This window comes from Argentina anserina, chromosome 1 (genome assembly GCF_933775445.1).
Source record: "Argentina anserina chromosome 1, drPotAnse1.1, whole genome shotgun sequence".
Taxonomy (NCBI): domain Eukaryota; kingdom Viridiplantae; phylum Streptophyta; class Magnoliopsida; order Rosales; family Rosaceae; genus Argentina; species Argentina anserina.
Window position 1 is genome coordinate 8398641 of NC_065872.1, and position 11664 is coordinate 8410304.

The 11664-nt window shown below is 37.0% G+C and overlaps 1 protein-coding gene across 1 annotated transcript; it reads left to right on the plus strand.

Moving 5' to 3' along the window:
* Positions 1 to 1097: 1097 nt before the first annotated feature.
* Positions 1098 to 3500, plus strand: LOC126784353 (cysteine proteinase COT44). The gene is made up of 4 exons (XM_050509818.1): positions 1098 to 1594; positions 2440 to 2675; positions 2759 to 2899; positions 3059 to 3500. Exons 1-4 carry the CDS (start codon positions 1159 to 1161, stop codon positions 3308 to 3310), a joined length of 1065 nt encoding a protein of 354 aa, XP_050365775.1. The 5' UTR covers positions 1098 to 1158; the 3' UTR covers positions 3311 to 3500.
* Positions 3501 to 11664: the final 8164 nt, after the last annotated feature.

Below are 11664 nucleotides of genomic sequence, written 5' to 3' on the forward strand. Positions count from 1 at the left end.
CAGGTCCCAATATAACTACCAATTCTGCCCATCAAAACTAGGGGCGGCTACTCCGATCAAATGGCCGGTGTCACTATTATTTTCTCACTACTAAAAAATTGGACAAATGTGTGCCTTTTACCTTAGTGGTCATTATAAAAAAATGCTACAAATTTCATGCAAATGTGTCAATTTGATTATTATAATTGCCATATTTGAATGCAAATGTGAGATTTTTTCATAATTGCCTAACCACTAAAAGCCACAAATCCATACTTTTGTGACTTTTGTATTTGTGGCATATACATATGTTTTTTTTGTAGTGTTTGCCTTTTTCTGGTGTTGGTTTCATATGTTACTCTAGTAGTGATCAGTAAACATTTTACATATATGTACCGATGTACATGAACAAAAGAACGTTGATCAGCTACTTTCATGACTTTGACAAGTAACAGAAACATAAATTTCACATTCACTCCGTCAGGCATGATTAAAGATTGAACTAAAATTACACGTAAACGGATGTGTAGCTTCGTGTTGCTTAACATTGATAATTGATTAGCGGTAATAAGTCAAAGGTTGTTTGATTTGGTTACAAGATTGCCAGAAAATAAGTCTAAGCTTAATTATGTTCTCAATAGACTCCAAACTTAGGAACTAAGTTACAGGGACTAGAACCGAGCATGAAAGTATCTTACAATTAACGAATCTATTTTATGTTCATATAACATTTCAAAATGTTGTAAGCACAATTTACATTCAGAACACACTAAAGTCCTAAAATAAATATGATTTAAATCACTGCACTATGTTTTCATAGCTAGATCATACTTGGGTGGCCGCACTAGCCCTCCCATCAAAAAGAAAAAAGCTAGATCATACTTGTACACAATAGCTATCGACGATTTTATTGAATGTAGAATTCCCAATCCTTCCTTTATTGGGCAAGTCTATTCTTACAATTTCTCCTTATCTCCTGGATCATTGATGACCACTTGGAAATTTCTTTTTCTCAATTCTCCAATTTTTTTTAAAAAAATATATATTTCTGCAATATTAAAATCACCCCCTTTTCCTTTATAAACCCAATACGTCTTCCACTTTACACACACCATCTCCTCGGAGAAAAAACGAACCCGAACACAACTAACCAACCTCTCTTCCTCATTCTCTTCAACCATGTCGTCGACGACCACCATGACTCTCTTCACCCTCCTCTTCCTCTCCTTCACCCTCTCCCACGCTTCCACCCTCCGCACCGAGGCCGAGGTCCGTGAACTCTACCAGCACTGGCTCGTCAAACACCAGAAGGTCTACAACGGCATCGGCGAGGAGGAGACCAGGTTCCAGATCTTCAAGGACAACTTGAACTTCGTCGACCAACACAACGCTGAGAACAGGTCCTACAAGGTTGCCATGAACGCCTTCGCCGACTTGACCAACCAGGAGTACCGTGCTAAGTTTCTCGGCACCCGCCCCGACCCCAAGAGAAGGGTCATGAAGGCCAAGAACCCTAGCCTCCGGTACGTTGTCCGCCCCGACGACAAGTTGCCGGAATCTGTCGACTGGAGAGCGTTGGGGGCTGTTAATCCGATCAAAAACCAAGGCAGCTGCGGTGAGATATTTTTTTACTTTAAACTCTCTTTCTTTTGTTGTTTCAGTAAAGTAAATATTTTAGGTTAAGTGGATCAAGGAGATCTGTTTCGTTCAGAGTTGGTCCACGGGCCACGGTAGATATTTTTCTTGAATGATTGGTTTGGTAAACTCTAAACTACCCTCACAAGATTGAGTATATTACCTTAACAACACTTGATGTTAAGTTTTGATTTTGATGTTAAATTTCGATTCTTTTTTAGCTGAAAAACATGTTTCTTAACATCGGTATTCTTATGATGAATTTTCTTGTTAATTCCTTGGGTCCAAATTTAAGACAGATTTGTTGCACATAATTATGTACTAGGAGTCTAGGACTCATGAGTTGTGTATCCTTATCTTCTCCATGTGTACTACCCTGAAAATTAGGTAATATATCCTGAATGGGGGAAGCTTCCTTTGCTTGATTTGTTGGATTGCTTCATGGAAAAGAAAAGTTAAATGGAGTAATAGACTGTTAGATAAGGCTAGAGATGCTTTTCTTTTTGGACTTTCAGCCCAGAAATAAAAGTAGTTTGGACTTTCGGTTGAAAGTTGTGGTTTCCTTTTGGCTTTTCCTACTGCTCAAGTTAAACTAGAATAATTGGTCAAAAAAAAAAAGGTAAACTAGAATGTTCGTTTTTTTTTTCAGAATAATAATTGTATAGCTATCTGATCTTGATGATTTCATCATTAACACCAGGACAACCCAAAGTCAACTTTTATACATGTAACTGTAAAATATGACATGGGCTCTCGTGTAACCCAACCCAACTCAGTACTCTGAAGTGTCTCAACTAACTGGTTCACATGTTTCTTGTGTTACAGGAAGTTGCTGGGCGTTTTCAACTGTGGCTGCAGTGGAAGGCATTAACAAGATAGCCACGGGAAAGCTAGTGTCTCTCTCAGAGCAAGAGCTTGTTGACTGTGACAGGAAATACAACGCTGGCTGCAACGGAGGTCTTATGGACTATGCTTTTGAGTTCATCATCAAAAACGGTGGCATGGACACTGAATCAGACTACCCTTACAGAGCAGTCAACCAACAATGCGACGCTTCTTTGGTTAGTACATTGATTTGTAATACTGAATATGCATTGCTGTTTTGCAGAGTAGTTTGTTGACATGATTGAGTTAATGATTACAGGTGAACAACAAGATTGTTACCATCGATGGGTACGAAGATGTTCCGGCTTTCAATGAGGGGGCTTTGAAGAAAGCTGTGGCACATCAGCCAGTAAGTGTTGCCATTGAAGCTGGTGGCATTGCTCTTCAGCTCTACGATTCGGTAAGTAATCTCCTCTCCTTCACTAGTTAGTACTAAACCACATTGAACTCATCACCCCAAGACATTGGCATTGTGCACAAACTCTCTGATTCGTGTCATTGAACAAGTACTAAGGCTATAGATGGCGGTATTTATTCTGTATTGGTTGGTATTTTGTAGGGTGTGTTTACCGGTGAATGTGGATCAGCTCTGGATCATGGTGTGGTTGCTGTTGGATATGGCAAAGAGAATGGTGTGGACTACTGGTTGGTGAGGAACTCATGGGGAACCAACTGGGGTGAGGGTGGATATTTCAAGATCGAGCGGAATGTGAAGAGCACATATACTGGCAAGTGTGGTATTGCAATGGAGGCTTCTTACCCAACCAAGGATAGCGCCCAAAACCCAATCCAGATGGTCACCAGCATGTGAAAACCAGCATTTGAAAAGAGGACTAGGCTGTTGTGATTTATTGGGACACACCATTGTTTGTAAATAGATTTAAATACCATGAAACTGCACCACCTGAAAAACTGATTCTGGTGCAATTCAATTTCAATGCATACTTCGATTGAAAGTTTAGTTTGAATCAATCAAATCAAGCAGGCATTTCCTTTTGTAAGTCATTTGTGTTGTTTTTATTGTCAGCTCTGTAAAGTTCAGTTTGAAAATTATTCACTCACATAACATATGATCCGACTTTGTTGAAGAATTTGGAAAGCAGGAAAGGGCTGATGAATTTTCAACATCAAAAATGCTTTGATAAGATTTGTGTACATTGCATACAATACCATTTTGATGGGGTGTTTAATCTGCTGTTCTTTAAAAACTAAGGTCAGCATGGTCACTGATTCCTACAAACTCAATACGCTATGTGCAGGCGTGCAGCCGGCCCTTACACAATTTTGTTCACTCAGCGTTTGTTCACTGCAATTCCTCATCTACAACTAAGTTAATGAACTTGTATCTTTCATTCTCTCTCTGTAAAATTGGTTAGTGTGTTCACACAGTCCAAATGAGTAAAATACTCGTAATCCACATACGTGCAAATACTACAAAGAGAATTCAGAGGATAGAACAAGCAAATTATGAATATACTGGACTCTGGGATTCATGAAGGCATGAAGCACTTGTTCAGTTCTGCAATTAACAGTTATTTTCCAATCACATATGAGTAGGAGAATCACATATCAAATCGTATCATATCAATTTACTGATATTATTTGTACATGATGCTCCTAGCTAAGATTCATTGCAACCTGATTTGCCTTCAAAATATATGAAGTTATGAACTCTGATTTCATTGCTCTGTTTCAAGTACATTGTTTAGAAGCATTGCTTCTTCTTCTTCTTCTTCTTATCTGTAGTTCAACCAACTTCAATGTCGATGTTTGCTAGCTATTTATTTGAAAACGGATGCATGAATTTTCTGTGAAATCGCTTGAAATCAGTGAAACGCTTGTCCATAGTTTGAAGAAGCAAGAATTTAGTTTATTCAACTTTGGACAAGCGTTTTCACCCATTTCATGCGACCTACTTTGAAATTTCATGCGTCTGTTTTCTAAATAATAGCTAGCAAACATCGACATTGAATTTGGTTTAACTAGGCATAAGGTTTACACAAACAGAAAAAAAAATTACTGGAGAAAGAAACTCCATCTGCTTCTGTCTCTGATCAAACATGATCAGTTCAACAGTATGGAGCGTCTACAAATCCAGGTCCTGTAATTTTCTGAGCATGTCCACTTTGGAAGGCTCTAGGACTGGATTTGGGATCATGGTCCAAGTGTCGCTGGTGATATAGATTGCAGAATACTTGGAAGCTCTGGACAGATTTATCTGATGGGGGTGATCAAAACCTCTATTGATTGTTTCTTTTCCAATCAATGGATCTCAGAAACTCAATGAGAGGTTTAAAACCAATTAACCCCCGCCCTATAGACTCATCTGCTGCCTTCAGTCCCTTCAATCTCCTCCCAAGCTTAGCTAGTGACCCCAAATATTCACCGGCCTGCATCACGAAAAAGGTAGATATATTAGAAAGTGAAGGAAATAGTTCTTAGATAAATGAACTAATGAACTAGAAGCACCAGAGTACAGTATGTATATGTCTAAGCATGTTCGACATCAGTGACATGGGTGATTTATACAAATCAAAGAAATGGACTTACAATTTCATTCAATGCAGCCAGTGAACTTAATTGGGGTCTAACTATGCTGTCTGGGAGCACATCTATCAGCAGACCTGAGGAACACATCAATATTTTTCAGTCGACATAATCGAAAGCATTACACAGAAACAAACATGGGATGAGTAAACTGAAACTGACATATGACGATATACCTTGGACCAATTTGGTAAATCATTGATTCGATTGATTTAGAACCTGACACCCTCCAGGCTTTGCATCTTCTTCTTCCTCTTCTTCATTTTGGCCTGGCTCAGAAACTTTGGTCATTCTATGAATGAAACCAAAGCTTATCAGTCTCAATTCTCTAGTAGTAGAGATGGTAATCAGGGAGGTGTGAGATAGAAAGCAAAGGAGGGATGATACTTATAGGCTCCACTCTTCACGTTCTTTTCCAGCTTCAGTGAACTTGTTCACATTTCCTTTCAGCTGCTCACGTTTTCTGTCCTCTGCTCACATTTCTGGTCAGGGGTCCATGCTTCCGTTTCTTTCAACTCTTCACGTTTTCTCTCCCTCTTTGTTTCTCTGCAGAGATTCTCTGTTACTGCATGTCTGCCATGCTGCAAGTGCAAGTGCAAGGCGATGAGCTAGTTTGGCTTTTTTTTTTTCTAGCTAAACCTGACATACAGTTTGCCTTGCAACTTCCGAGTGTTCCACAGTCCAATCCAGCAATATTAGGTTTTCACAAGTAAAAAATAAATTGTTTTTTTTATTTACACTAAATTAGAAAAATCAAATTACAACAGAGAAAATATGAGTTCCAATAAGATAAATGTAAATCTAACTTTACATGTGACTGATCTCATTTAACTATATATATATATGTACTGAAAGTTATCTCCAACTTCCACTTCTGGGATATCTCCCATGATTTGTTTGCCTACATTAAGTGATTTAAAATCCTCTTTCCACCTTGGGGATCTTTACAGCTTTGTAATTGATCCTTTTGAGAAGAAATGTAAGAATTTTCCCAAAAATATACATTTCCCACCATTTCCCCAAATGAATTGACTGGAATTGTGATTAAACAAATCTTCAAAAAAATATAACAATCCATGAATTAGAGAATTCTAAAAAAATTATGATGGAATTAAGAAATATATAAAGATCCGAGAATATAGATGTGTTACGCATATTGTATACATTTGGTAAATCATTGATTCGATTTGAGAATTTGCCCCTCGGGCTTTTCAATCTTGTAAAACCATATTCTGCTTCCTCCTCCTCTTTCTCTTCCTCTTCCTCTTGACCATTAGATGCTTGCATTTCTCTTACAATTCTCTGTGAAATCAATGACATAATCACCAAGTACATATTTGCGCACACACGAAGTAGTATATTTATAGGTAAAATTAGGACGGTTCTAGAATGAAGCGTTATAGAAATAAATAGAATTCACGTTGTTCTAATGCTATATGTTGGTTTTTGAACAATACCAAGAGATTCCATAAACTTTTTGTGGACCGTTTGGATAGAATTCACATTTTTCTCGTAAATCTTATCTCGTGAGTTGTGACTATGTGTATTACCTTATTTACTTATATCTTAATTGTCTATTACGTGTTTACGGAGACATTTTATTTCTAACTTTGAAAAATAGCAAACTTAATGGAAAAATCTTTATTGGAAATGGGAGACCGGTGGTGGACATGAAGCTTCCTACTCTCATCTCTAAAACACAAAGAAGTTACAGCTCCATCATGAAGCATGGTTAGCGAAGGCTAAACAGAGAGGCCATCCGCCATCATGAAACTATCAAAAGTTCAAAAAACAGCTGAGTAGGTCAATTGATGTTCTGTCCATGTGTGCTATGAATCATCCGTCTCTTTCCCGGCTTCAACTACACAAATTATTTGATACACTCCTCTCCTCTTGCTCGATTGGCACATCGTGCAAAGTACATAAATTTATATAATGAAGTAGTGCAAGAACACACCCATTTTATATATATGTTTTCTTCTCCGTTTTATACAGTAGTAGCTAGAATCCCTCAGACCCAAAGTAAAAAGAAACCAGAATCCCCTTTTTCTTTTTTATTGGTAGTCTGATTCAAATGGTAAATTTACTTTATCTTCCCCACCTTTGTGAGACATTACCTCTCCAAAGCTGACTTATATCCACTCTTCTTGAATTCTAGCTTGAAGCCTCTTTTTGAACCAGATCTAATTGGAGTTCTAAATGGTTGTAACTGTAATAACTCGAATTTTTAGAAACTAAATGTCGAGTATTTTCAAAGTGTTAAACTTGTGAAATTAATTCAAGACGACAATTGGAGGTTTGCGACATTTCGAAACGAAAACGGAAACGTTCTCGGATCGTTTAATTAGAAAACGTAACGTTACCGCAACGAATAGATCGACTTTTATTCCGTCGCTCGGTTGTGAAAACTTCCTTCACGAAAGTCGTAGAGCTCATCGATACGAATTCGTGGACATGTCATGCGTTCGAATTAGACGTCGGACGCGAAAGTTATTAACGTCAAAAGTTCGTTTCCGATTTTGGAAATAGTATTAAAGGAAAGAGAGGAGATTATAAATCACAAAATCAGATTTTTCTAAAAAATCAGCTCGGGTACTGTTCACCCGACCCAAAAACCTTCTCCGGCCAATTTCTCCACCATCCGACGTCGCCTCGTGTCGTGCCACCTATCAAACTGACGGGCTCGACGAGCTCCATCTTTTGGGCTACGCCTTGCACTCCGGCGACAACCACACGCGGTGTAGCAACCGCCGGAAGTTACTGTTGTGGCGGCGCCGCCTCCTCCGGCCACCATGGCTCGAGATTCTTGGGGGGTTTTGCTTGTCTCAGTCCCAGCAACATTCCCACAAAAGGAATCGAGCGAAATCGAAGTGTAAGTACCCGAATCAAAATTTCAATTTCTAGGGTTTGTGAATAGTGCCGATTTCATGTTCTTCGTTGTTTGGACTGTTTAGACTCGGATTTAGACCTTGGTGTCAACTAGGAAGTTGTTGGAAATGTTGTTTAGGTTGTGGTGGTGAAATTTGGTGATGATTGGTGGCGGTCGGTGAACAGTAACGCCGAATGAATAGTAACTGTGAATAGTACTCCGCATGAATAGTGATCTGTAACAGTAACTGTGAATAGTGATCTGTAACAGTAAATGTGGCCAGTGTCATGGTAAAACAGTAACTTTGAACAGTGTTTTGGTAAAACAGTAACTGTGAACAGTGGTTTAGTACAAACAGTAATTAGTAAACATGAACAGTGTTCCGTGAACAATGTTTTATAAACAACATTTAGCTGTGCTGAACTCGTCACCTGATATTTTAAGTATCATTTTCTAAGCATTTATCGTGCTATTAGGTGACTGACGAAACGAGTGAGGAAATTACTTTCAGGGTCGTGGAAGTTGCACGCAGGAAAGAATGTGAGTAAAATCTCACTTATTTATGAATCTACCCTTGCGGTGATTCCAAGATTTTTGCAAGAGTTTTTAATATTGAATTACGACACGTATACAATATAGTGGATTACGTATATATCGTATAAATGGTAATAAGTACATATATATATATAGTTTGCTATATTATATACTGTTATGAATTCATTGGAATTGGTCATTTCGAATGACGAGAATTAAATGTTGAGCATGTGATGTGATTTTTGTACAATATGAGGTGTGATTATTGTACGTGGTTTTAACATGAGTTTGTTAAAATGTTTTGTCTTCGGACGTGTTTATGAAATATGACATGTATACGATATAATGGATTATATATATATATATTGTATAAATGGTAAATATGTATATATATATATATATAGTTTGCTATATAATATACTGTTATGATTTTATCGTGATTTATGTCATTTCGATGACGAGATTTAAATATCGAGCATGTGATTTTGATTTGTACAATATGATGTGAGATTATTGTACGTGATTTTAACATTGAGTTTGTTAAAATGTTGATTTGTCTTCGGACATGATTTTTGGTACAATATGATGTGAGATTATTGTACGTGATTTTTAACATTGAGATTGTTAAAATGTTGATTTGTCTTCGGACGTGATTAGTACAATATGATGTGAGATTATTGTACGTGTTTGGCAAGTCGGAACCTAGCCTTTGGCCGGGCGAAAGTTACGATACAGTTAGAGCTCTAGTCTGTCTGCCTTAGTACTGCATGTGAGGTGACAGGTGGTTATCTGCTCATGGGTACTCAGATTGTTTTGAATGTTGGGTAGCGGGTGGCTATCCAACGTCGGCGGTGTATTACGAGAGAGGTAACAGATGTGTACCAGCGTTCTTGGTACCCGTAATATAAATGCATTTGGGTAACCAGAAGGGTTACTTAATTTCTCATGAGCGTTTTATTTCATATTTCTTTGGGACAACCAGATGAGCCGTCCATTGACTCATGAGTGCATTTATATTTGTTTGATTTGTGGATTTTCGTATATATATTAATATGCGAGTTATATTTTCATTTTACTCATACGAGCTGTAAAGCTTACTGGGTTTGTGTTTACAATCCCGGTGCACCAATTCGATGGTGTAGTGGATAACTCCGCATGTGTGGATTAGCGGGAATTGACGGACCGCTCAGAGGACTTGAAGTTATTCATCTCCAGCTTGTGTGAGGATTTTGTGTGACTATCTTGTGAGTTTGTTGTGAGGATTACGCAATTCCATTTGTTATAATATTGAATTATAATTTGGGTTGTAATAATCGGTTTAACTGAGTTGTATTTTGAACTCAGAGATGATCCGCTGTGGCATTTTAAATGATTTCGATTCGTTGAAATTGTTTGGTGTTTAACGACTTTGAAATTTTGAGTTTTTAAACTTGAAATTTTAGGGTCGTTACAGTAACACAACATGCCCCCAAGAGTTTGATTTCAAAGTACATAAGACTAAACCATGAGAGTAAGAATATAGCGTTATGCCTAAAAGTCATAAAAAGGGTCCATATGTTTTTTAATCAAATTGGAACGTATATCATTTGTGTCATAATGTTTATCTAAAATCAATTTGTATCATAATGTTAAGCAATAACCCCATCATTTTCATACACTCTTCATACTTGGTCCCTTTGCTAGTTGTCCCTATATTTGCTTAGGAGTCAAGCTAATCCAATCCCAGAATAGCATTCTCCAGGACGGCTTTGGGTTAAAGCCACTAAAGCACAAGCTTTTGGCCCAATTTTAATAGCCCCCAAAATTAATCATATACACATAATAAAAAAAAACAAGCTGTCTATCATCTAGTTTTCACAATTTATACACATAGTCTTCGTTCTTCATCCAAGAATTCTTCTAGGTGAGTTCTCTTGCTTTTTCAAACTTTCTCTTATCTATCATCTAGCTTTCAGAGTTTATACTCCTAATCTTAGTGTTAGAAACATATGTCCTCTTCTGAGTCTTCTCTACCTCAGCGACAGTCTCTTTATCCATCCTCTCAATTTTAGTCTAATTTCAATTTCGTTAGATAATAAAAACTTTAAGAGTTGGAATATTTAATTTGGGTCTGGGTTATTAGAATGTGAAATTGGGGGTTAGGGTTTCTATTTATCAATTTTAATTTAGATCACTAGTAATTGTTGACATTTTTTATCTATGTGAGATTGGAGAGAAATTGTCATGGTACCCAGTCTCGTTACTGGATAGCCACGCCAAGTCCCCAAAACAAAAAGTTAGTGCGTGCTTGTCATAGTTTAGGATCTAATTTTTTTTGTAGTATCAATTTAGATCTTGATTTAAGAAAGTAGATCTGAATTGGCTCATTTCATCAAGTATATAGGTTAGCTTGATTATGAATATGCTTTGTTGATTTATATATGTATACGAAGAAAATGGTGATTATGTTTCAGTTATTGGAATTTTGGAGCAGCTACAGGAAGACCATTGGCTTGGGTGAAGATCAGACTGTGTCTTGGGTAATGTAATGTGTGTCGTAACTGTCATTTCTATCTTTCTTATATGTATCTAGTGCTGATTTTCTTTAGCACCAGTAGGAAAATTTAACAATCTTCTATGTGTGAGACCCCTCTAAAAATGTATTGATCTTGCAAGGATATCAGTAAGTCAATATCTTTTGACTTTGTGGACAAAAGATATTAATAATGTAAGTCAATACAAAACCTTGTTGGTTGAGACAATGAATTACGTGAGCAATTTTGCAATATAATACAACAATTACTTGTATTTATATTTGTTGTTATATTACTTTTACTAACAGTTATGATGGAACTACATCTTACATTATGTAGAACAACAATTTATAAGCACTTTGAAATGAGTAAAGATAGCAGTTATTACATGCTATTGAAGTTTTAACAATAGCGTTTGGGCAATGCTATTGTAGTATAAAAGATAGCACGTCATAAACACTATAATAAAAAAAGCTTTGATAGCATTTGTCCTAAACGCTATGGTATGTTTTGGAATGAAATCTTATATTCAAAGTTAAAGTTAATCAAATCTTATCTTTAATCAATTATGTCTCAAGAAAGACTGAATGGTTTGACTATGTTATCGATTGAAAAAGAGTTAGCGGAAAAGCTTGAGTGTTCGTGTTTAATTGACACTTTTACTTCTAAAAATGCAAGAAGGGCAATTTTTAAGTACGAGGT